The 27759-nt window shown below is 39.5% G+C and overlaps 1 protein-coding gene across 1 annotated transcript; it reads right to left on the bottom strand.

The window, feature by feature from the left end:
* On the bottom strand, window positions 1-26254 carry LOC139709990 (phenolphthiocerol/phthiocerol polyketide synthase subunit C-like). Its single transcript, XM_071621943.1, has 5 exons — window positions 25948-26254; window positions 19609-21068; window positions 16774-16867; window positions 3370-5630; window positions 1-2856 (listed from the first exon to the last, which is right to left on the bottom strand). Exons 1-5 carry the CDS (start codon window positions 26252-26254, stop codon window positions 1-3), a joined length of 6978 nt encoding a protein of 2325 aa, XP_071478044.1.
* Between the last annotated feature and the right edge of the window lie 1505 nt (window positions 26255-27759).

Here is a 27759-nt window from a genome sequence, read left to right as displayed (position 1 = left end):
TTACTGTTCCCAGAAGCGGGATAGAGGACGCTTTTGTTTATTCTGAGAGCCGTTTTCTGATTTCTTCATGACTGCCATGATCTCTTTCAGAACTGGTTTGGAAGCAAAAAGAATGTACATGTGCTTGCCAGGGAGTAGGATCTTTTGGAATCGTGCGCTTGGATGTATCTCCTTCTTCCAGTTATCCAGGAGGTTTGGCGAGATGAAGTCATCATCCTTGCCTCCTAAAACGGTTAGACTGCAATGGAGCTTATCCTTGTGGACATGGCGGTACTTCTTACACATGACAATTGCAGCTTGAATGCTTGGAATGAGAGCATTTTTCCGACGAGCAGTACTGAAGGTGGAAGGCTCAAAGAAACTGAACTTGAAGGAGTTACCGTTTGCAGTCGGAGGTCTCGACGAATCCACATGGCTGTTGACGATGCGCTGCATCGTGCGATAGGTGTGACCATTTTCCTTCAGATCCTCTGGACGGGGATATTCCAGAGTTGGTGAGAACCACGAGCTGATGAAGAGGTGGGCGGGAGAGAGGTTGTAGTTTTCTTTGAGGTAATGTGCCAGCTCAAAAGCGATGAGTCCACCGATACTATGTCCAAAGAAGACAAAATGACCGCGTATGAGTGTTGGCAAAATCAAGTCTGCAAGCTTCGTGACAATGTCTGTAAAATTCTGTAGTGGCTTCTCTTGTTCTCTACGTTCCCATCCAGGCATTTGGACAGTGATCATCTGGATATTTCGGTCATCTAGCTTGCGCTTCCATTTGGCAAACATAGTCGGACCTTCACCAACAGAAGGGAAGCATATCAGCTGAGCTGATGGTGTGGCCAAGCTACCATCCACATCAAGCCACAACTCATCCTGTAGAGTCTGGGTCAGGCTGATCATTGCATTTTCTTCCCCGTTCCCTTCGGCAGACATGATCCGTGTGTAGGTGGCCTCCGTCAGAGCTCTGAAAGTCAACGTGTCATTCAGAAACGACATTGCACTCAGAGTGACGCCAAATTGTTCATAGATGGCGTTGCTCAAGTCAGAAGACAAATGAGAATCCAGACCGAGAGACACGAGAGTCGCTTCTTGGGAAATTTCTTCGCTGTAGCCAAGTGTGTTGGAAAGAATTGCAGCTAGAGAGGTGCTGATCAAGGACTTGGCTTCCTCTCGACTTTCCCGCTTGATTTGCCTTACGAGGTCACGTTCGCCTAGTTGTGCGTTGGCCTCAGGTGGTATCAGTGACTTCAAAATGGAAAATGCACCATCGGGGTGGGAGAAGTGACAAGAGACCATTACATGGAAAGCCTTGGAAAATTGTAATCCATCAAGGAATCCTACTACACCAATGACAGTGTAATCAGAAGAAAGTATACCTTCCAACGCGTGTAAGATTTCTGAAGGGGATAAACTAGCAAACCCTAATTTCATCCACATCTCTACCAGACCTTCCCTCGCTGCGAATCCCTCGGAACTGATCACACCAGGTACGAGTGCCGTTGCGGGCAGCCCTCGGTTTCGTCTCATCGTGCAAAGTGACGAAAGGAACCTGTTAGTAGCACTGTAATTCCCTTGCCCTCTGTTTCCAATCATCTCTGCAACTGAAGACACCATTACAAAGTACTTTAGTGGGAAGTTGAGCTTCATAGTCACCTGATGAAGAAGCAACGCACCATACCCCTTTGACATCATGACATCATCCCAGATTTCCCTAGTGAGGTTATGCAGGTATTCGTCGCTGTATTTTGTTGCGGCATGAAAGATTCCCTCCAGTTGGTGGTCTCTGTCCTCTTTTATTGTCAGTAGCGCAGTTTCAACGTCATGAGGTGAGCCAATGTCAGCCGACAAGTGCGTGATTTGGACCCCGATGTCCTGCAGTAGCTTGTATCGCCCGGACGTTTCGTCACTCGGGCTATTACGTGACAAAGCGTAAACACGGCGTGCCCCGCAATGTGCAAGCCACTCCACTAACGCGAGGCCGAAGCCTTTTGACCCACCTGTCACGAGGTAGGAAGCATCTGGATTTGCCTTAAATGTCGTGGTTTCGAAGTTTAGAGAAGCTGGAATCGTGTCTACGTCAATAGAGACGGTAACATTTTCAAGTGAAGCAGATAGCTGAGACAGTTTTGACAAAGGGGAAGAAATGCATGCCGGTTGTACTTGAACTTCACCTCCATTATTGAAAAGGTTGAGAAGAGCAGATATTTCATCTTCTAATCCACTTAGCTGTCCAAAGTGAATGTCACACGGAACGAAATTAACATTGGACGGAATTTGAGTCATTTTCATCGTCCCTGATGTTGTGCCACGGAACTGAATGATCGTTCCAAATGGGCGAAGTTTGCCTGCAAGTGCCGAAAGGCTTCTTCTGTCAAGATGAATTTTCCCAGAGAGTACGAGTACGTCGGCTGACAGATTATTGACATGAACATCAAGATTACCATCGGACACTTGAACAAAATGTTTTCCCCTGAGAAAACCTTGTCGTTCTAAGATTGCCTTGTCCGAGCTGGAGTGGACAAACACGCTACTACCCTTCTCTAGAGCCATTTTTGTCACTGCAATACCAGCATGATCATGTTCAGACTCAAAACAGACAATGACCGTGCCCTTAGCAGTCGACTTCAAAGCGTTTTGAAGAGCAAGGAAACAAGGTAAGTACTCCTTGACGATGCTGACCGCGTTGACGGGGGTAGTATTGACAGGGACTGGAATCACTTGTGATGCTCGTGCACTAATGGTGGTTGGCAGGTACTCGTCTGTACGAAATCCCATCACAATTTCACCTAATCCATACTCACTCCTTTCATTGCTTCTTGTTATTTCTCCCGCAAATAGGTAACCACATTTCATTGATTCATGTTCCACCTGTTGAGCGCAAAAGGCCAAGACTTTAACAAGGATTTCACCATCGTTTGTATCATCAGGAGGTCTTTCTGTCTGTTCCACAAACAAGCGCTTCTTACTTAGTGTTTTGCTCAAGTTTATACGGCATCTGCTTGACTTTGTAGGAGTCGTGAAGTTGGACATGGACTGAACTTCAATTCGTTGTGCATGCACGTCAAATGGAATCCAAGTTCCTGTGCTCTCACAGTCATTTTTTCGTCGCAATGCTACATTATTTTCTGCCACTGTTGGTGTTTTCATGAAGTGAGACAGCCACAAAGCAGCTTCTGTACAGTTCTGTGAAGAGGGTAGATCAACAGTCATGAGACTGAATTCTGGATCTTCTTGCATTATTGTTAGGGAGAGAGATGAAGTAGGTGCCATCAATGGATGGCATAGATCTTCTTCAACAACAGAATGGGCGCCACGGGTGATAATCCAAAATCGAGGTTTCGTTCCAGAAGATTGTGATGATAGAACACGGTAAAGACTCACTGGCATAAGTCCCACCACCTGTTGTGCATCTGAGAATTGGTCTTTATCGATACCGTCGATGGAGTCGAACTGGTGAACATCGAGAGCTGAAAGCATGATAACATGATTTAGTTCTGTCAGTGTTTGCAACAATTCTCCGAAATCTCGCTCCAGATCAGCTGAGTTCCATGGATCAAAGACAGTTATCTTCTCAGCCTCTAAACGTTTGATTAGTTCGGTGCAGATACCTAATTTATCTTTCACGATAACAACTGACCCACAAATACCAATTTTGACTTCATTGGTATTCGACGTCGAATGTGTATTTCCTTTACTTTCTTCCATGGATGAACCAGGGATTGGACACCACTTCCTGCTCCATAGCTGCACCTCTCCCACTGACTCACTGTTCACCTTTGCAAACGTCATGTTGTGAACGCGGGCAAACACTTGCTTGGTAGCTGCGTCAGCTAAAACAGCCTCCCCGTATGTAACGCCATCCACATCAAACGTATGCAAGTGGATTATCATTTTGGTTGGGGCTTTGCCCATGACTTGCATCTTCTCCACACTATGTGGGACCTGGAATTGGAAATTTGACAGAGTGTTTCTTTGTCGCGCTATTGCGGTCTGGCGAAGTAGTTCAGAGCCTCCGAATGCTTGGAAGATGCAATCGAAGAGAGCAGGATGGAAGCTGAAGTGCTGGCAGTCACGAAAGATGACCTCAGGCACTGAGACGTAGACGACGGCTTCCCTGTAGTCCTGACTAAAATGGACGCAGTCAATGCCTCTAAATGCTTCGCCTAGATGAAAACCGCGTTGACAAAGCTCGTCGTAGAATTCGACCTGACCAACTTTGAGTAGGTACTTTTTGTTGATAGCTTCCACTGACAGCCGTACGCTCTTAGAGACCTCTTGCAAGTGTTGAATGGAATTACTGATCTCGCTTGAAACGTCTACTACGGCCAAACTGTTGATAGTCCAAGTCTTGTCAATATAGTTAAAGCTCCGTAAGGTGAAGAAAGCCTCTCTCATTCCCGCTTCCAGACTGACTTCTATTGGCTGTTTGTCTGGCGCGAAGATGAACTTCTCGAATTTCAAATCCTTAACTGTGATCAGGTTCATGTCAGGATAGATCTCTCTAGTGGCCGCCAGCATCGTTTCTACATATGCAGCTGCTGGGACAATGACAACTCCTTGGAGCTTGTGATCACGCAACCATGGTTGTGTCACTTGGGAATACTCTGAACGCCATATTTTTGGTGCCGTTTCATCGCTTAGGTGTGAGACAAGCAGACGTTTTCCGAGCAGAGGGTGACATTTAACAGGAAAGAGAAATACCTTTTCTGCTTTCTGCGTTGTACCTGAACACAACTCATGCTGCCATGGGTAGGTTGGAAGTGATATGACCTCGTAAGGTGGATCTTGGAAGAGATGCATGTGTTCAATCGGGTAGCCTTCAACATGCAATCTTGAGATCGATCGCAGAAGATGAAGCATATCATTCGCACGTGTATTGGTATCTGCAGGTCTTTGCAGGGTTCCCGAAACTACCACGTTACTGTTGCTGGTAGATGATCTGACTGTGTCCTTAATGGAAGAAGATAAGACTGGATGCGGGCCGATCTCAAGGAAGCAGTTGAAACCATCCTGTAGAAGCTTCTCGATGGCGCCCATAAATCTAACAGGGGACCTTATGTTCATCCACCAATAAGAGGCATTGCTGACGTCGTTCTGATCCAAGTACTTGTTTGTGACAGAGGACACGAACAGAGCTTTCGGCGAAGTCCTCGCACTGTGCTTCCCTGCAGCGGAGTTAAGATGCTTCACCTTGGCTAAGAAAGACCTGCGTATCTTTTCCTGCTGGAAGCTGTGGAAGGCGTTGTTTACTTTCAGCTTAATACACCTGACTCCTTCGTCACGCAGTTGTCCAGTAAATGCATCGATTGCCTCTGTATTTCCTGACACAACTATTTGCCTCCGACCGTTAATTGCTGCTACATCGATTTCATTTCCGTAGTTGCTGTTTTTGAGGCGTTCTTCAATTTCCTCAACGTCATGCAGAATGGCCACCATGGTCCCTTGCCCACTCGTTTTCTTCAGCTGGCACCCTCTAGTGTAGATGAGATGGACTGCCTCTTCAAGAGTCAAGTAGCCAGCTGCATGGGCTGCGGCCACCTCACCGACGCTGTGGCCCACGATTGCGTCTGGAGTTATTCCTCGGGAACGGAAGAACTCGGTAAGGCCAATTTGAACAGCACAGAGACAGGGTTGTGCAATATCTGTAAATGTGATATAGATAAACGGAAACATATTAATCGGTAGCAATTTTAGTTATTCAAACATGCGTTGCACTTCCAAATGTTATCGTTCTTTAAAGATAACAATCGTTCCTACAAGACCTATCATGAGATACTAAAAAAAAAGACAACTCAACTAAATAGGTGGAAAGTATCTAGATGTGTCTTTTTCTCCCAAGCAAACTGAGGGTACCAATACCCTCCACAGACTACAGCCAGGGCTCGACACTAACGGTGGCCCGGGGCCACCAAACATGAAAGTCGGGCCACCAAATTTCAAAAAAGGGCAAATTTGGTGGCCCGCCTCGGGCCACCAAATTTTTTTGAAAAGTATGTCAGTAGATTCGTAACTTTTTGCGCCGGAAATCAGCAGTTAAATGTGTTTAAAGGATGGATGAAAAGGACTGAATGAGTGCCTGAGAGTGAGTGTTGCAAGTTTGTTGAAGTTTATTTATGAGTAGATATGTCCAACTTCTAATTCTTACTATCATAAAACTTAAATATTTGACTTTTAATGTTTTTTATTGTTTTTTTCGGGACACCAAATTTTTCTCTCGGGCCACAAAAATTTTGAAATTTAGGATTTTGGTGGCCCCATCGGGCCACCAAACAAAAAAGTTAGTGTCGAGCCATGCTACAGCTATGTGTTGACATACACTCATTGATGAGCTCTCGTTCTCTCATTATGAAGTCGGAGTTGCTGTTAATCGTTCTTCATTCAATATTAAGGAAAGCCCATGTCCAGTCCCTTAAAAGAAGCAACTTGTATTTATATATACGTATAATTTATGTGACCTTGCATTACAAAACAAAAAAGTCGCACGAAGTGATTTCACGCGAGGACTCAAAGTAGGTGAAATAGGCTAGCGTACTCAAACTTGAGTTCTTTATATTTTCTGAGAGATCAATTGTTATTCTGCTCCATTAGTCAAGATGTGATATCTTAAAGCGAATGGGAAATTGCGATTTTAACATTTTTTTCTCCTAGAGTTAGAATACTGTAAAATACTGTGATAAGGTATGTTTTTGAGGCTCTTTTTTATTTCTCAAAAAAGAAACCCCTCACACACTTCTTACTGTCCAATCTTATATACTTTTCAAAGATGATGCTACTGCTTTAAAAGTTAATATTAGAAATGCGTGTCACTTGGCGTGCCAAATGTCAGGTTATTCTGTTATTTTCCACTCTCTTTTTTTTGCTATGACGTTGTACATTCTGATTGAGTGTTTGTTTGTTTGTTTGTTGTTCCTTTCACACCAGCTAGCACGGCTTGGTTTCAGGAGATTAGCGCATGATGGCCGTAATCTGGCAGAACTTTGCATCTTTTTTTCCCCCTTTACGCCAGAAATCGGCTCTAAAGATTCAATGTTACCACTTTCTAAACTAATTTACGATGAGTTGAGTTTTTCTTCTTTTCTTGGTCATAATTTGTCTGAAGAATTAATTACTAGCAAAAAGATGACAGTGGTTCTACCTTTTTAAGTTCATGTAGTAATAGTTAAGAATTAAAAAAGAATACACAGTTCTGCCAGATTACGAGCAGGAAAATTTCAGCGTTCATAATCTGGCAGAATTGCGTATCCGGTCACGTGCCCGGGTTGATGATTTCATATACTAATAAAATATTCAATGAATTGTACTCGATCAAAAATATTCATTGTTTGGACACTGCATTCGCTGACTAGTAAGGGGATGTAAGGTAATAATACTAAACAATCCGCAGAAAATAGACCAAGATAGGTAGTTCTGTCTGATCAACACGTGGTTAACCAGGAAACGAGATACGTACATTGTAGTTCTGCCTGAAAGAGTTTATGATTTTCAGTAATTCAATAGAAATACCGCCAGGGGACATATTAATTGATATTATTTCTCTTGAGCAAGTCAATAGTCTAAAATTTCTTGGTATTTGTCTGGATAATCAACTTACAAAAAGATCATGATAAGTGTTCCCTGTAAAACTTCACGAAATATAGGTACAATTAGTACGCTGAAATATGCTTTTACCATTTCCCACACTATCTATGGTTTAAGTTTTTACCCTATTAGAATTGTGGAATTTTAATATGGGGCAAACGCATCAATTCCTTTCGGGAAAAATATTATTGCAAAAGAACTCGTTGAGATTAATCATATCACTTAAATCAGTGTGCCCACGCTGAGTATTTTTTGTAATAATAAATTATTAAAGATAAATGATCTACACTTATTTCAATTGGGTCAATTTATTTCTACATAAAATACAAATTTAACCGCAAATATTTGATCAAATCTGTCGTCGCAATGATGCAGTACACAATGATCCTGCTCGAACTTTCAGTGAACACCATTTACCATTTCTACAAACAATGCTCGCCCAAAATATATAAGTTTTCACAAGCTTGAGGTTCTGGAACAGCCCTGACATTACTCTAAAAGATGGGTGATTTTTGAGAGCCTATACTTTTTCTAGGAACATTTCCAAACGTAGCGTCATTTTTTTTTTTTTTTTGCATGTCGAAACAAAATATCAGATACCTTACTAGAGGTAGCATCTCAGAAAACTGTTGATCGTCTGCTTATTTCTTGCTTTACAATGGCAATGCTTATGTAAAACTCCAAGCTTAAACATTTACAAACATCATGGAAAATTTTGGAGTCAGCCTTGATCTAATCTGTGATAAAAATGATCGTAATTTAAAAAAAATGAAGGCTAAACAATAATCAAGAACATATGTGACCCTGCATCACAAAACCAACAAAAAGTAGACAGACATGGCTTTTTTGGTTAAGGACATTCTGAAAGAGCAGACTCTACGTTTTAAAATTATCATAAACCTGGAAAGAAAGCAAACACTCTAGAAAAGTGTGAACTGAGAAAATAGGCTCTGAAGTACAGGGTCTATTCAAGCTCTTAATCTTTACCAAGCCGTACTAGCTGTGTGATGAGAGGGACAAAACATAGGATGTAAACAACCGGAGCATCAACAATGAAGAGATTATCAGATTAAATTAAAATTAAGCATGCTCTATTAACACATTCTGTCCAAAATTCTTCAAAAGTTATTATCCTTTAAAGTGAAGAGTATGCAAAGGATTTCAAGAAAAGAAAGGGAGCCTCTAAGACAAAGCTAATTATTCTGCCCCCCCCCCCCCCCCTAAAAAAGGGGTTGTAGAAAAACTGCTCAAAACACACTTTCCCATTCATGTTATGATTTCAAACTTAAGAATAACGTACAAGAAGGAAAGCTCTTTCAGAAAATACGAAAATCCAAAGATTGTCTCGGTTGACCAATTTCACCTTTTTGGAGTCCTTATATAAAATCAAGGGGTGCGACTTTTTGTTCGTTTTGTGATGAACAGTCACATATACATATTTTGGCTTAAAATATGTTACCCTAATCTAACTTTTACCTGCATTTGAATTATATCAATAATCTCATTGATAAGGCAGGGCTCGACACTAACGGTGGCCCGGTGGCCCGGGGCCACCAAAAATGAATGTCGGGCCATCAAATTTCAAAAAAGGGCAAATTTGGTGGCCCGCCTCGGGCCACCAAAATTTTTTGAAAAGTATTTCAATAAATTCGCAACTTTTCGCGCCAGAAATTAGCAGTTAAATTTGTTCAAAGGATGGATGAAAAGGACTGAATGAGTGCCTGAGAGTGAGTGTTGCGAGTTTGTTGAAGTTTATTTATGAGCAAGTATGTCCAACTTCTAATTCTTACTACCATAAAACTTAAATATTTGACTAATTAAAAAAAAAGGACTTTTAATGTTTTTGATTGTTTTTTTCGGGACACCAAATTTTTCTCTCGGGCCACCAAAAATTTGAAATTTAGGATTTTGGTGGCCCCATCGGGCCACCAAACAAAAAAGTTAGTGTCGAGCCATGGATAAGGTATGAAACTTTATGAACAAGTATAATACTTCTCATAGATAGCAAATGCTAAAATCTCTGCCAGATTAAATACATCTCGGATTGAAAGAAGAACGGTGTGCGGTAACGTTTCTGACGCATCAGACGTTCCGTTTGAATATAATCTTAAGCCCAACACCAATCATGCCAATATATTCATTTTCACTTGTAAGAAAATCACATTATGATTATTTTCGTTAAAACATCGAAGTTCTAAACATAAAGAATGCTCTCGTCATAGATAGTAGATTAGATAACTCTTCAATAAATCTTCTAAACGTAAAGAATGTTCTCGTCATAGATAGTAGGTTTATAGATAACTCTTCAATAAATCTTTGAGATCAAATCAAAACACCAATCATGCCAGTATATCTATTTTAACTTGTAAGAAAATCACATTATGATTATTTTCGTTAAAACATCGCACTTCTCATAAATAGCAAATACTTCTCATAAATAGCAAATGCTAAAATCTCTGCCAGATTAAATACATCTCGTATTGAAAGAAGAACGATTTGTGGTAACGTTTCTGACGCATCAGACGTTCCGTTTGAATATAATCGTAAGCCAACACCAATCATGCCAATATATTCATTTTCACTTGTAAGAAAATCACATTATGATTATTTTCGTTAAAACATCGAACTTCTAAACGTAAAGAATGTTCTCGTCATAGATAGTAAATTAGATTACTCTTTAATAAATCTTCTAAACGTAAGGAATGTTCTCGTCATAGATAGTAGATTAGATAACTCTTCAATAAATCTTCGAGATCAAACCAAAACACCAATTATGCCAATATATCCATTTCAACTTGTAAGAAAATCACATTATGATTATTTTCGTTAAAACATCGAAGTTCTAAACATAAAGAATGCTCTCGTCATAGATAGTAGATTAGATAACTCTTCAATAAATCTTCTAAACGTAAAGAATGTTCTCGTCATAGATAGTAGGTTTATAGATAACTCTTCAATAAATCTTTGAGATCAAATCAAAACACCAATCATGCCAGTATATCTATTTTAACTTGTAAGAAAATCACATTATGATTATTTTCGTTAAAACATCGCACTTCTCATAAATAGCAAATACTTCTCATAAATAGCAAATGCTAAAATCTCTGCCAGATTAAATACATCTCGTATTGAAAGAAGAACGATTTGTGGTAACGTTTCTGACGCATCAGACGTTCCGTTTAATATAATCGTAAGCCAACACCAATCATGCCAATATATTCATTTTCACTTGTAAGAAAATCACATTATGATTATTTTCGTTAAAACATCGAACTTCTAAACGTAAAGAATGTTCTCGTCATAGATAGTAAATTAGATTACTCTTTAATAAATCTTCTAAACGTAAGGAATGTTCTCGTCATAGATAGTAGATTAGATAACTCTTCAATAAATCTTCGAGATCAAACCAAAACACCAATTATGCCAATATATCCATTTCAACTTGTAAGAAAATCACATTATGATTATTTTCGTTAAAACATCGCACATCTAAACGTAAAGAATGTTCTCGTCATAGATAGTAGATTAGATAACTCTTCAATAAATCTTTGAGATGTACGTGAAATACGAGAGCCAAGCAGGTACAATTCCACAATACTTCTTTTCTGATATACTTCCGAAATTGTGTTATTATGATACACTGAAGACGATAACACTGAAATTGGAAAGGACTTATGCAAATGATACACATTAATTCAATATTTTCCTTTATTTCTATTTGTAATAAATTAGGTCTCAAGATCCAATAAGCGATGGTAACGTATCTGACAAAGTACTTATGTTCATTGACATAATAAACTACAGATTTACATCAAACCCCGATCACTCAAACATGGATCAAAAACCTGATGCAAAACGTTAGACATCGAATCCTATCGTCATTTTCCGGATATAAACCTGCAACGAAGGAAGTGCTCTTGACAAATCAAAGAAAAAGTCGCACCCCTAGATTTTAAGTGAGGACTCAAAAAAGGTGAAATGGTTCAATCAAGTCAATGTTGAGTTTTTCATATTTTCTGAAAGAACTATCCTTCTTCTACATTACTTTTCAGTTTGGTATCTTAACATGAATGGAAAAGTGTGTTTTAGCAGTTTTTCTACAACCTTTTTTGGGGGAAGAGTAGAATGATCAGGTGTGACTTTATTTTGGATATATCGGCCACTTCAAAACCGATTTTCATCAAATAAACTTCAAATTCCTCTTAGAACTATATGTCCTCGTAGCAAGTCATAAAGAGCACGCTGTCAACCGGTGAAATCCGCACGCAAAACTGCGTCGCGGTTTGACCTTACTGCACGATACATTTTATTGGTTATCGTATCTGACATATTTGACGGTAACGTATCTGATGCGCCGTTACCGTTCTCACACTTTTATCCACAACAGTTTCTCAAAAAAAAAAAAATGTGTGATTAATCATTACCTTTAGTATCCAAGAGTATCTGAGTTGTTTTTTATTTACAGTATCTTTTTTTTTTTTTAAATTCTAAATGAAGCAAGGCTTAAGTAACATATCTGGTATCACCCGCATTGTTACCTTAGGCTTCCGCGACTTCGGATCAGTATATTATTATTATTTTTTTTTTTGTAACAAGAGAGTAAATGGATAATCCATGGTTCCATGTATGTGGAGGTTGACTTTGTTTAACACATGAAATTACACTGCCATTGGGCAATTTTTTGATCTTCTTTCCAAAGTCTGAAAAAGGGTAACGTATCTGACGGCGATTTGGCGACATGGTAAAAATTATCTTTTAGAGAAATATCAAAACATCATTGTTATGCATCAATATTTTTCATTCAGGCACTCGAGGGGCAATGGCATGAGGTACAAAAAATTATATATGAATGATATGATTACGAGTAACAACTTGTTATATGAGCACTTCCTTGTCTGGCGACATGGAGTATTTAGGGTTGCATCAAACTTCGGATCGTATTTATGATAATTATCCCGGATGTCCCACCAGCTTTGTTAATATGTATTTTACAGGTCTAACTTCTCAGATGAATTCAACAAAAAAAAAAGATATATTTCTGAGGAACAAAATATAAATTTAAACTGTATGAACATGCTGGCGGCACGAAAATCACTGTTTTGCACACATTTGGGACAATGACCCTAACGAAAACGTAAGTCATAACAGTCCTGCTTGAATAACAAAAGGACCCTAGCGTCTGTAAGACTACAGATCTTGAGATCTATTTGAGTATCTGAATATAAGAACGACCCAAGTCCATGGAAGACCATTTCGAGTAAACTTAAAAAAACTTCATATCTTTTTTATTTGTCCAATAATATTCTATTTTTACTGTGATGGGAAGGCAACATTGTATATACAAATTAGAACATCTATTATTATGACAATTAACATTTACATTAATTGTGGAGAGGCCATGTTGTGTGATGGACTTGGGTCGTTCTTTGAATCATATGAACTTGGGTCGTTCTTTGATTCATATACATGATATTCTGCTATAGAGATGAGATAAGGACGAGAGAGGGCACTATAATATGAATGTAAGAATGACCCAAGTCCTTCATTCTTACATTCATATAAGATTTAACTCATTTATTTCAGGCACTTCCGGGGGTAATTAGGATTTATCATTTATACACAAGATGAGTCCATGCGCAAGCTACAATTTCCCATGTCAAACTGAATTTGGCCAAAAATTGGACTTGGGTCGTTTTTATATTCAGGTGTTCATATCTATTCCTAAATGGTTAAAATAAAACTTTTACCCTGTAAATTCTAGAGTATTTATATTACAGACGTAAAGACTGTCTATGCTGAATTAATTCTAAAAAATATAGAAGTAATTAAAGACACAAGAACCGGCGATTCGGCCTAGTAACAGCACGATAAACTTAATGGATCTTCATAGTACCGGAATAACTGTAAAAGTGTTAGCGTTTAGCCTATCTCTAACGTCTATACGATTGGATCGAAAATGTCATTGTTATGGACGGTTTTATCCTTCATGCTCATTTAACTTCTATCAGATTGATCTCTAGGGCCCGAATTCACGAAGTTGGTTCAAATAAAACCATGGTTTAAAACATGGAAAGAAAAAAACATGGAGCGCCAAGTGTGGAATGGAATATTTCGTTACGAAATTAGTCATTTCGTCGACGAAATGATTTTTTTTTTTTTTGTAACGAAATTACATTTTGCAACTAAATGACATTTCGTCCACAAAATGATAATTTCGTTAACGAAACGGTCTTTTTGTCGCCAAATGGCTAATTTCGTAACGAAATATTCCTTGCGACACTTGGCTCTCCATGTTTTGTTTTTTTCTATGGCTTAAACCATGGTTTCATTTGTACCCCCTTCGTAAATTCGGACCCTAGAGATCAATCTGATAGATCCAAGACAACTAAGCATTTATTGTAATAAAAGCTATAGATTACGGATAGGCTTAATCAGCAGCGCAGTGTCACATTGTGGTTTATATAGCGTTTGTTACGGCACATTTTGGTAAATCGGCACATTTTGGTAATTTACAAAAATGTGCCGATAGTGCACCGACACCTGACGGGATCAACAGTTACCAAAATGTGCAGTTAAAGGTGGATTTGCCTGCACATTTTGGACAATCTGCACATTTTGGTAACTGAACTAAAAACCCATGGATGGGCTTGAGATTCATAATACGGTCAAGGAACTTTAAGGTGATATGGTCCTGCAGTAAAGACAGGCAAGACACTTATTTAGCTCATCCGAGCTGAAGGCTCGAGTAAGCTATTGCCCTTGCTTTTCTTGCAGGTATGCTGTGTGACCTGCGTGCCAGGTGCGTGGGGCTGACAAATCAGTGAAGGAATTCCTCTAAAGGGATAGCAGAAGTACCATAGAATGTCATTAATTTGGCCGCATACGGGGACTGCGAAATACATGCGTGGGAGTTGCCTGCGAGGTGCTGCTGCTAAGGGCCTCCTACTGACGTTCTGCGTGTACCTCTGCGGGCAATTCCCACGACTCACCCGGAAAAAGTTTTGGTCATGCTGTAAACTTAGCTACGGGTAAATCGGACTTGCGTGCGCACCTCCGGGCAAATACAGGCGAGATACGCGCCAGGTACTGTCTGGTGCGGACCAACTGCGGAGAGCTCCGGGTAGCAAATTTGCTTCCCCGCAAGTCAAACTTCCCCTGATACGGAATGACAAGGCCTTCAGCATGTTCAAAATATGTTCCGAGTGAGTTGCGGGGGTACACGCAGAACACCAGTAGGAGACCCTTACCGGTAGCACCTTGCAGACAACTCCAACGCAGGTACTTCGCAGTACCCGTAAGTCGCTCGTAACAGAAAAGGATCGGTTTCAAAGTTCTCACGCAGGTCAAGCGGAATACATGCAAGTAGAAAGTAAGTAGCACGCGTCTAGCAAATAAGACACAAGTGCAAAACTCGAAAACATTCTTGTCCGCCCGCAGACAATTTTCCTGCGTGCTGAAAAATCCCTACTCGCAACAAGCCCGCGTAGCTTGTCCGGAAAGGTGTGACACGGCCTTACAGGCCATACACGGCCGTGTCAGGCCTTACAGGCCGTGTCACATCTTTCCGGGCAAGCCTTGCGTGCGACTTGCGATGAACAATTTTTACTACCCGGAGGTCCCCGCAGATGACCTGCAAGTAACATTACCTAGCACGTATCTCACCCGTAGTCGCCCGCAGGTGCGCATGCAAATCCTTTTACCCGTAACCATGTTGAGGCCTTGTCACACCTTTCCGGGCAAGCTACGCGGGCTTGTTGCGTGTGAGGATTTTCCAGCATACCGGACAATTTCTAAGGACGGACAAGGATTTGGGCGAGTTGTGCATGTGTCTTCCTTGCTGGATGCGTGCTACTTATGTTCTTCTTGCGGGTATTCTGTGTGGCCTGTGTGCCAGGCGCGTGGGGGCTGACAACTCAGAAATTCATCTGAAGGAATGAAGAAGTCGACAGAAATGACAGAATGTCATTATCTTCGCCGCGCTGACCGCACACGGGGACTGCGAAGTACCTGCGTGGGAGTTGCCTGCGAGGTGCTGCTCAAAACTTGGCTGCGGGTAAATCGGACTTGCGTGCGCAGCTCCAGGCAACTACGGGCGAGATAATTTTCCTGCGTGCTGGAAAAACCTTACTCGCAACAAGCCCGCCTAGCTTGCCCGGAAAGGTGTGATACGGCCTTTAGACTGCCGAACTCATTCGGTGGGGACAAAAACCAACTGCACTTACAATTTATTTTCGTGATGATTGTGGAGGAGCAGAACGTTACCAAAATGTGCCGTCAATGTCCTACACATTTGGTAAATTTACCAAAATGTGCAGTTACCAATATGTGCCGTAACATAGTTACAGCACATTTTGGTAACTGTACATTTTGGTAATTTACCAAAATGTGCAATTTTCCAAAATGTGCCGTAACAGCGTAGCCTGTCGCATAGTACATTGATTTCACGTACACTAACAAGGACAAATTTAGTGCTGCAGTAGAATCTACTAAGTAGGCCAAAAGTTGACTGGAGCGTGGTGTCAGACAAAAACAAACTATAACGTTTGTAAGATCTAGAAATTTCCTGCAACTTTGTCGGGGATCTTGAATGAGGCTTTGCCTAACGTGGTCCATAGTAATGTTTTCTTGCGGTCGAACTGTACTCTTCTCCCCGATCTGCCCTCGTTAAAGTTTTTGCTTGAACCGGTTTCCCTATATTTTTAGCACATTTCTGAGTATTGTCGCCTTGCATGGTGCTCGTTGATTGAATTCTACCTCGAATTCATCTTGTACACTGTTCAGATTTTGATCAGATTTCGCCATTTTTCACTGAACGAATCAGGAAGGATCCCCAAGTCCTGAACAAAAGAAAACCTTTGCAGATTAACGCCCGTGGTTGAACGACAGTAGATATCATTTGCCCCACTTGAATACTTAGTTGATAACAAATTTTGTTAGGTAAACCTAACTACACAAAACTTGGATGGAGCCGTTTCCTGATGTTCATATCTTTATGATTATTTGATCATACCTCATAAAATGTCCTCCATTTGTAGAAAATGAATTGTAGTTTACGGTTATTAGGATATAAACAATATCATGTTGTAATTGTAATATTATTATCTCATCTATAGTGCCATTAGTTTTTTTTTTTTGTGGGACACGCTGTATATGGGATATGTATTGCATTTTTACATTATATAACGAGAGAAAGAGAGAGGTATTTACCAGTTGCCTCCATTTTGCTCTGATCTTCCTCAACCGTCAGCATGTACGTCAGTGACCACTTTGTTCCACACTTGGTGAGAATTTTGTCGATGTTCTGTTGTCAGAAAAGTAGGATTAAACTAATCGATCTATGATATGTATTATTTACCTGCTCAAAGAGAAATTGTATGATAATAATTTTTAATAACAATTTCATTTAAATAATTTGTGCTTTACAGTTTGTGTACTTTTTGATGTGTTACATTTGATTTAATTAATTTTTTATAGTCTCTTTGCGTCATCATATTTTAAATTCAATTTAAATTTCTATTCGTATTTTACACAAAAATAGCACAGAAAACATACAATTATTTAATACAAATATAAAAAAGCATAAACTGAGCGGAATTAAGCAAAATGTACAACACTCTGTCACAATATTCACAGAGAACTCCAACGTTACGAGAAATCCTAATGCAGGTACATTGAACAAGGTCGTTTTTATGTCAGGGTTTGATCATACAGGAATTCAAGAAGCGGCGTAAGAAACTCTCTTGTTTCTTTGGCTACAGTTGGCACCACAACTTTGGTTATGGTTGTTGTGCAACTGCTCTGAAAAATGGTTCCCTAGCTTTAGTACCATGAACAGATATCTTTTGATTCATCATTGATATTATTTGATAAATATAAGACATTTGTTAAAAACAAAACAAAACAAAACGATAAGTCCATTTACATGAAAATTGATCGATATGATTGTGATTTCATTGTGGAAGCAATCTTAAGATAAACCTAGTTTGGGGCAAAACAACTTTTTCTTTTTATTCCTGGGTAGCAACTTCTGCCTGGATTTTATTTTTAAAGGGACTCCAATAATAAGCAAGTTATAAGCTCGTCAGTTGTACCCTCCATTAACTATTCCCCCCCCCCACCCACGGTTTGATTAATTTGAGACAATATTATAAATCACACATGGTTTATTCTGATTTAAATTCCTATATCAAACAATAATATTTCATTTACAGACGTGAACATTTGAAAGAATAATAATAATAATTGATAGAATTCATAAAGCGCCAAAGCCACTCTGTGTAGGAGAGTGCTCTAGGCGCGGAAGAAAGAGAAAGTGAAGGAGATAAAGAACATACAAATATCAAAATACTTGTAATGAGTAATCAAATGGAGGCCTTTAACATGTGATTGTTGAGACTGCTTTTAAAAGAATCTGATGAAGAACATTTATTTTTATGGCTGAAGGTAAGTTATTGCATAAGTTGGGAGCAGCATGGCCAAAGGCACGTGTGCCCCATATTGTAGTGAATCTTGGAATTACAAGCGAACCGGAGTTGGATGAGCGTAGAGATCTAGCAGGGATGTAATTGTGGAGTAGGTCAATGTTATACTGAGGAGCAGCGCCCTGAATGCAATGGAAAGTCAGAAGTAAAATCTTAAAAATGATGCGATCTTTGACTTGTAACCAATGAAGTGATCTCAAAATACTAGGGTGATGTGAGTGTGCTTCTTGGATAGTGTAATGATGCGTGCTGCCGCATTTTGAAGCCTCTGTAGCATAGAGAGCTGAGTTTGTGGTAAGTTACGAGACGGAGTTTCCAAAATCAAGCCTAGAGGATATCAAAGCATGGACTAATTTTTCGGTAGAAAATCGGTTCAAATATTTTCTAATGAAGCCGATATTGCGAAGCTGGTATCTTACGGATCTACAAATGCTAGAAACTTGATGAGACATTGTCATATTACAATCTAGCATTACACCCAGGTTGCGACAGGTTTGGGACACATTAATAGACATGCCGGAAAAAGAGATGGAATTTATATCAATTTTGCCCAAATGTGTCTTCGAACCAAACATGAAAAAACTCAGGATTTAGCCGTATTCAATTTCAAAGAATGTGAGTTCAGCCATGAATAAACATCTTTCATTGCATTCTCAAGCTGACTCAAAGCATGTAAGGCATCGGCCTGGTTAGGTTTGAAAGATAAATAAAATTGAATGTCATCAGCGTATACGTGATAATTAATTTTGTGCTGACGCAATATGTGTTCCAGTGTAGTATTCATAAATCATGCGTTTCGATTGTATATATAATTTAGGTGGAAATTAAGAAGAAATGAAAAGTGAAAAACAAATAGTACACGAAATTCGTTATCTGTATCAAAATAAACTATTCAAATAATCTGTTATACTTGAACCACACAGGTAAATTGAACAATGCTGCGTCGAGGATCCGTAAGATACAATTTTTAAATCTGCGTTGGAGTAAAATGTGATCGTGTCATCAACAAAAAACAATGAATGTTTCGTAGTAGCTAGAATGATTTTGTGGTGTCACTTGCACATTGAAAGAAAGCAAAGTGTCTATTATCGAACCTTCAGACAATTCACTAAAAAAAAAATTGCTCGAATCATTGAAAATGTATATATTTATATTGTTTTCTTCCAGTTTCTGGACAGATGATTCCCTTGCACTGCAATCCCCGTAACTCCGCATGTTATAGCAAAACATTTGAACATCTTGTACCATTGATCTTCTACTTAGCACGTGAAACTAAATTCACAAAATGAATTACACAAACAACAAATAAAGACCTAACTAGCCCTTCACAACCACCCAGATAAATCCATACACATATAAATCTATGTCCTATGACTTTGAAAGATTTCCTAGATTAGAGACCGGTCGTTAGTTTGAAAACAAAAACGAATGATTCATATTTGTACAAAGGCATTGTATGCCTTTTGCAATATTGTATGCTGTCAGAACCACTCAGATGAGAGTGAAAAATTACAAAATAATGCAAATAAACAAGGATAGAAGAAAATGTATTTGCAAATACCTCGATAACTTTCCTGAACCCCGAATCATCTGTCATGAGACGTCGAGCCATGCCCCACCACTGAGATCCCATCCCGGAGTAAACAAACACCAACCGATGGACGGACATATTTCCATCTCTTGCACGTCCTTCTGTGACAGTATCGGTGGCCTTGGCGTCTTGGTTGAGTTTGAGCTGAATCTGCTCTTTGGCATCTCTTGGTGAAGTTGCGATGATGCACATACGGTGCTCAAGATGTGTAGAGCGCACGCCCGCGGTGTACAAGGCGTTTTTGTAGAGCACCTCGTCGTCTCGTATCACTTCAGTCAAGAAGTTTTCCCAGTCCCGGAGATAACTCCTGAGTGCATCCTTGCTTGCTGCTGAAAGGAACAGAATCGACGTGGCTTCCGCCATCCTGTCTTTTTGCGCTACTTGAACTTTTTCGTGCCCTTCTAGGACAATATGGGCGTTTGCTCCTCCGAAGCCAAACGCACTACATCCAACCAAACGCTTGGCTCCTTCTGGCCATGCTGTCAGTTCCGTTGGCACACGGATGTTTAGGTTGATGTAGTCAACGTTGTCCTTCCAGCTTACGAAGTGGACCTGTTTTGGAATCTGTTCATGTTGCAAGCAAAGAGCGAGCTTGATGACACCAGCTACTCCTGCTGCTGCCTCTGTGTGCCCATAATTTGTCTTTGCAGAGCCAACGTAAAGGGGATGCTGATAAAACGAGCGCTTTAACCCCATAACTTCTCCGATTGCATTGGCTTCGATTGTGTCTCCAACCTTAGTGCCAGTGCCGTGTGCTTCAAGAAGAGTTACGTCACATGGATTGACCATAGCATCATCATATGCCTTTTCAAGAAGGGCAACCTGCGCATCGTAGCTTGGACGAGCAATACCGGATGTGCGACCGTCGTTGCTTAATGCGCCTCCTCGGATGACGGCATAGATCCTGTCTCCATCTTCAATGGCTCGTTGTAGAGGCTTGAGAACAACGGCTCCTACACCTTCCCCCCTAGCGAATCCGTCAGCTGACTTGTCGAATGTCTTGCTCTTTCCATCGTGTGAAACGACGTCACTTTGACAGAAACCGACACTTGCCGTTGGAATAAGATTGATGTTCACACCACCCGCAACAGCCATGTCACACTGTCCTTTTCTTAACCCGTCACATGCAAGAAGAATGCTATACAATGAAGAGGAGCAAGCTGTGTTCACTGTCAGGCTAGGTCCATGAAAGTCATACTCGTAAGAGATCCTATTGGATACCATACATGAATTTGTGCCCGTATTCGAGTAAGAGTTGATGTTGTCGTATGGAAGTGATATCATGACAGCATACTCAGTAGCAGTAACTCCCATATACACCCCTGTGTTCGATCCGCGCACCGACTGAGCGGAGATTCCTGCATCTTGCAAGGTTTCCCATACTACCTCAAGAAGAAGCCTGATCTGTGGGTCCATGTGATTTGCCTCGTCTGCAATAGAGAAAATTACCAGTTAGGCAAAGACGTATTTTTCAATGGGAATTTGGGTTGAAACGATTGGCATGATTATTACTTTTCAACATCCAAAACTATAGGTGACAAGTTACACCTGCGTCACGAGCAATTTTGTATGTAAAATGCATAAATCAGCTTATCGATGTTTAGTGCTAGTTTCAAAATTCACAACAACAAAAATGTGCCTTGTTTCTTATATACACAATAGCTCTTAGAGAGGGAACCCCCCTAAAAAAGCCAACTAAACAAAAAAACAAACATACTTGGTAATGACAGTAAGAGCATAATAAGAACCTTAATTGTGACACGAAATGTATGAAAATAGTCTCATGTTTTCTTTTTTCACGTTTCAGGCAAATTCATTATTCATTTTTCTATTTATTTGAATCTTTATTTATTTTTTGTTAACCAAATTTATACAGGATTTCTTGATCAGCGTGCTCTGTTTTTCATCAAGGTCCTGAGATAAAACATAAAAGAACAAACAGAAATTTAGTCATTACAAACAAATTGTTATCAGCATACAAATCAGCAAGCAGTCGTACAAGTCAGCTGCAGTATTTAAGATAACAACTGAAATGAATAATTATATCCACGGAATAAGATTCATATCTTCAGATTTGTTTTAGCAAATCATTCGCCCAGAAGACTTCCGAGAAAAACAAAGAAACAATTTAAAGCATGTGATCAAGCATAAGAAATCATGTAGGCATAAATGCCGACATACATGTCAGACTTTTCAATGACCCTGATAACTATACATTGTTTAGCACACACAGTCATGAGCAGACATATCAACCTACTCTCTTACACATTATACACACTTTTAAAAATGTATACCATAACAATGCAAAATACGAAAAATCATTAGATTCACGAGGATAAGAAACATGAGGATACTCCCTAGCAGTCTCTCGCAGAAAGACAAGTTTACCATAGAAAACAAGAAAAATACAATTCTCAGAACCGAAATAAAATTTAACAATATCTACAAAAATTAACCTAAAAGATTTTGATGCAGCTGAGATGGTCACATCAAGAAATAGATATTACAGGAAATATATCTGCTTATACCTAAATACTATTTCTGAACATTCCGTGCATTTTGTAATGTGTCTAATAATGAATTTCCTACATGTGCCCCTGTGAAACAAAAGTACTTTTGAACCATGAGAGAGTTGGTATTGAAAGGACCACACTGAGTTCGTAACCTGAACAAATATTGTGAGAATGTCCCTCACAGACCATTTCTATCTCATTAACCGTAAGAGCTGTAGCTAAAATATGTACATATTTAAACGATAATGTTGCTAAGACATAATCTCGCCGAGGCTGAAATGATTGCAACTAAAGTTCTGTGAGTAAATCAGCCCCAACACTATTAACATAATCAAATTGCGTTTCACCTCTCTGGTTGCTCTTTTTTCGCACACATAACAAATTATCCAATGATTTAGACGTACAATGGCTCCAACAGAATGAGCATAGTCCATGCAAGGTGTGTATTAACGTGAGATACAGGAAGGTTCAATACGTTTTGATGCCCAAACTGACGCATTTTCTGTAATAGATAAGTTTTCCAACTTCTTCGTGAACTAATGTATCTGATTATACCATAACAACTTGTCAGCAATTTTAATAGCTAAAACAGGGCTCCACACTAACTTTTTTTTTTTTGATGGGGCCACTAAAAGCATCAATTTCAAATTTTTGGTGCCCCGAGAGAAAAATTTGGTGGCCCGAACAAAAACAATAAAAAACATTAACTCACTGCATGCATTTATGCATTACCGGCGCAAAAAGTTCCGAATTTATTGACATACTTTAGAAAAAAATTTGGTGGCCCGAGGCGGGCCACCAAATCTGCCCTTTTTTGAAATTTGGTGGCCCGACTTTCATTTTTGGTGGCCCCGGGCCACCGGGCCACCGTTAGTGTCGAGCCCTGCCTAAAATATATCTGATACTTTGTACTTGCTCTATACGTTTCGCAATGATTGAAAAAAAAATCATTTTCATTTCATTTCAATTTATTTTCATATTTCTCACATATATCACAATAAAGTATATAAATACGAAAATTATACAAAACATAATTTAGATGAGACTTCATCGGAATGTACAGAAGTTTGATTTGGTATAAACACAAGGTCTGTATGCATGCGAATTAAACTGTGGTCATAATGCGAAAAAATATGATGGGTCCTGCGTAAAAGCATTAGCTTGTACAGCCGCAGGTCCCGTCAGATTAGGGGAAGTTTAAAATGAGGATGTTTTTTTAAGACCACCTATAACTGGGGAAACCGATTAAAACAAACAAAACAAAAAATCCAATTAAATATATGTCACTAAATAAAAATACAGGAAGGTCACATGTTGCAGTAGTATAACCTACTACTTAGTAAGGACATTGGTAGAACAACAACTGGGATTGCAGAGATTCAAGAGGTGTGTTGCAGAGTATAGAAAATGGCGTAACTGTATGACATAAATACATAAGTAGAAGGTGGAATAATGGTGAGATTTGTCGTGAATGTAAACAATACCGTGTACTAGGGAAACAAAGCTCAGGAGTAACATTCCTGCATGGGTCCTAAAACCAAGCATTCCGTGTGACCATAGTAACCGACAGCTGTCACGCGCGAGAATTTCGATAACCGAGTGGAACAATAGGTGCATGAAGAGCGCAACAGGCAGACTGATCAAAAATAGTGTTCATGGTTAGGATCCCGCCGGACTACTAATAAGGGATAGACAAGGGGTAACATAAAGAGCAATAAGAACTACACACTATGGATGCCGTACAATGTAGCTGCTAAGAAGATATTGCTTCAGTTTTCGTTTGAATGAGGTTACAGTGGTACAACTTACAAGTTCCGTAGGGAGTTCGTTCCAATATTTGGGCCCAGTGAACATAATGTTTTTTATTTTTTCGCGAAAATTGTTCGGGTACGTGTAAGGTGATATGCGTAACGTTGACGAGTTGGATAATCATGGACTGTATAATTTCTTGTAAACATTTGGGAAAATACGTCTGGTAATTGGCCAGTTGGAAATTAAAACATAAACAGGCCAACGTTGTAATGAAATAACTCGGGAATTTTCAAAATTTTGTTACTAACAAAAAGTTCGTTCGTGTGGGATAAATATCCAGTGTGGTTAACAATTCTAACAGCGCGTTTTTGTTCAAGAAATAACGAATCGATAAGGTTTTTAGAAGCATTTCCCCACGCCAGAATCCCATAGTTGAAATAGGGAGATATCAAAGTTGAATATATGCTCTGTAGAATATTACATGGAAAATAATAGCTAAGTTTGTTAAGAACCCCGGTATTTCTAGCAATAATTCTGCTTACATAATTAACATGGTTTCTCCAAGATAAATCACAATCGATATAAAGACCCACAAATTTTGTACTGTTGACCTGTGACAGATCAATGTTGTTTATTTTGACAGAGAGAGGTAACACAGGTGGCGAATTACTGAATAACATATACTGAATTTTATCAATGTTTAAGGATAATTTGTTCGCAAAAATCCAAGATTAAACAGAAACAAGTTCTTTATTTATCATATTTATAAGCGCATCGGGATTTTGATGAGAGAAGAACAAATTTAAGGTCAAATATTAAGGTCATATTTCTTTGATGTATTCGAAAGCATTGCTTTGGTCTTTCTGATTGATCCTTAACTTATTCTTTATATAAAAAGGTATGAATTATGCAGGTCTAACTGCAAACGTAACGATGCCTCATCAACTTTCCTACTTGTGGTATAAAATACGTCATCCGCACATAGATCACATCATGAGAATCTAAGAACTGAGATATATCATTCATAAATAACAAAACTCAAACGGGTCCAAAAATGCTTCCCTGGGGCATGTACACCTTCTCTAATATAACAAAACTTTGACTTCGATCATGTTAATAACCTGGGAACCGTGTATACTCATATCCAAGAATGTCGTACCATTACAGATTGGTCAGCAAAATATTCACATCAATGCTATTGAAACATTTTGATACTTCAAGAAAATTTGCGACTACAAATTGATAGTTATTAAACCATTCGTACCAGTCATCCGCAACACGATGCAAATGAGTTTGGATTGAGCTTGGGAAGAAAAGCAAATTGATCGATATTGATAAATTGTTACTTTGAAGATAATTATGTTAGAAATTCCCGTTTGTTTGTTTATTTATTTGTTTTGTTTTGTTTTGCTTTTGTTTTTTAGGGGATGTCTTTCTACAAGAGATTAGATATGTTGAAAACTATATATATTGACCTATAATTGGTAGGGTCATTTTTGAACTGTTGCCTTCATAAACAGGTGTAGTTCTTGCTTTCTTCCTATCTGCAGGTACTTGACCGGATGTTAGGCTTTCAGTAATCAAACTGCAACAAGGCATATTTTAAGTATCATGCGGCAGAAGAAAGACAAAGATCAAATCAAATGGGCTCGGGCCCCCACCCTTTTTTTTTTCATTTTTATTTTTACAAGGGAAGAGCGTAAGTGGCAATAAAAAGAAATTAGATAGAGTCAGTGAGGTGTGAGCGTGGTAAGTTAACCCGGAAGTGGCACCAGGAATTGCTCTGAAAACTTTTTTTTTTCTTGTTAGCTCATGAAACCCGGCAGTGCCCCCACCGCCCCACTTTTGAAAACGCTCCGCCGGCCATGTAATTTACGGAGTCCATAAGGTTCATCCAGCTGGACAAGCTGGAAAATGTCAAAGGGGATTTTACTGAATTGAAGTGGAAAACTAACGAACAGACAACTATAATTAGCCTATGAAAGTGCTTAGCGGAGGATATAATTATACATTATGTTTATAGGAAATTACGAAGACTAAATACCTGGGGACATTTTGAAGAACTGCCTGTCAAATAACTCTGGGTGCTCGGTGAGGTATCCCCCGCACACGTTGTACATCTTTCCAGGACGCTTTTCACCGGGACAGAGGAAGAACGACTCATCGAAGCGATCAGGAGGGACGGATGTCGTGCAGTCCACCCCCTTGGCCAGAGTGTCCCAAAATTTGTAGACGCCATTGGTGCGGTTAGCGAATCGACATCCGATCCCTACGATGGCAACTTTGTCTTCTATCGGCATCGAGGAGTCAGCAGGAAAGTTCATGGAGTTCATGTGTTTCCTGGCGTCCATGTCAGCAATCCACCTGTTTGAATAGTGCATAATGTATAAACATCCATTCAGGCTTCAGATGTATTAATGATGCTTTCTTACTCAGAGTTAAATTGTGATACAGGTTTCTTCGAGGTGTGGCTGGACTCAAGGATAACTCATTATGATTCAGAATTTCGAGGAAAACAAGAATAGGCCTTCTCACTTTCCTTCTCGGTTTACTGTACTTCGCCCCCCCCCCCCCCTCCATTGAGAAAAAACAGAGTGTCATTCAATCTTGTTAAAGGGATTATTCACCATTTGCAGATGAAACATAAAACCAGTCTAAGTGCTTGAAAACAGTTGTAAAATGTGAGTTTCTGATGTAAACAGCCAATGTAAAAATTTGAATCAGTATAATTAATATGAAGTATTGTTAATATTCAGAATGTGAACGATAGTTATAATATGATAAAAAAAGTTTCTGAACAAACCTGTCTACAGTCATGGTTTATTGAGAAAAATCGTGACAAATCCTTACATTTATGCTTTACTGCGAAAATTTTACAGGGTAAAATGTTTTGTGATGCAACTGACGTACACGCATCAAATTAATGTCATATCTCGAACATTTCTTGAATCGCCCCTCTCAGTGCTTGACAGTTAAAATCTGACCATACGTCTTCCATAGGAAAATTTCAAAAAAAAAAATATGTATAAATTGGGACCAAATCCCCCCCCCCCCCCCCTCAGTACACACAGAGCCCACTTCTTGTTGTGTGATCTGCCGTGAACACAAGCTGAAACGACAGTAACCAATATACTTACCCATGACACTAACAGAGCTTATCACTGCAATTCTTGAGAAAAATATTTGGCATGAACCCCTTTACTGTTGTTTTTATTGTTTTTGCTTTTTTTTTGGGGGGGGGGGCGGTGCCTAGCTCACTCCCCATCACCTGTGAAGCATTGTATACATGGGGACCTTCCAAATGGGCAATCGTGCCCACTTGCACAGATACATAATTTATCTCGCTAGCAATAACACCTTTCAAGTTTGGTTAAAATCTGACCACGTTTTGTCGAAAAGAAGATGAACATACGAATATTGTGCCATAATTTCGACATCTTCCCACGCAGACACATCATCGCATCTGCCATGGACAAACTTTACATTACAGTCAATAATCTATTCACTCATTCTTACGACTTAGCGCTCATCTTTTCATTACATCTTAAAAACAACAACAACAACCAATCCCTCAATTAGAGGGCTTTTTACGTCCCCTCTCCCAGCATTGTGCCCCTTCGGGCACCTAAAGAGAGGGAGTGTCAGCCGGTGCAAATATATACTCACTCTATCGATGATACCTTCAAAATTTGTTCAACATTTGGCCATGCATTTTTTGAATGAAGATGCAAATGTAAAATTTGAGGCCAACCCCCCCCCCCCTCCCATTTGCACAGGGCCAAAGGCGGTTCTCCCAGATTCACCATCAACATACCGGTGCATGTGAAACTACAGTTACCATTTTACTCATAGCTCC

Source organism: Diadema antillarum, unplaced genomic scaffold (genome assembly GCF_040938485.1).
Source record: "Diadema antillarum isolate AM-2024a unplaced genomic scaffold, OU_Dant_1.0 seq00001486_RagTag, whole genome shotgun sequence".
Classification (NCBI taxonomy): domain Eukaryota; kingdom Metazoa; phylum Echinodermata; class Echinoidea; order Diadematoida; family Diadematidae; genus Diadema; species Diadema antillarum.
Note: the sequence above shows the minus strand (reverse complement) of the source record. Positions and strands in the feature narration are given on the sequence as shown.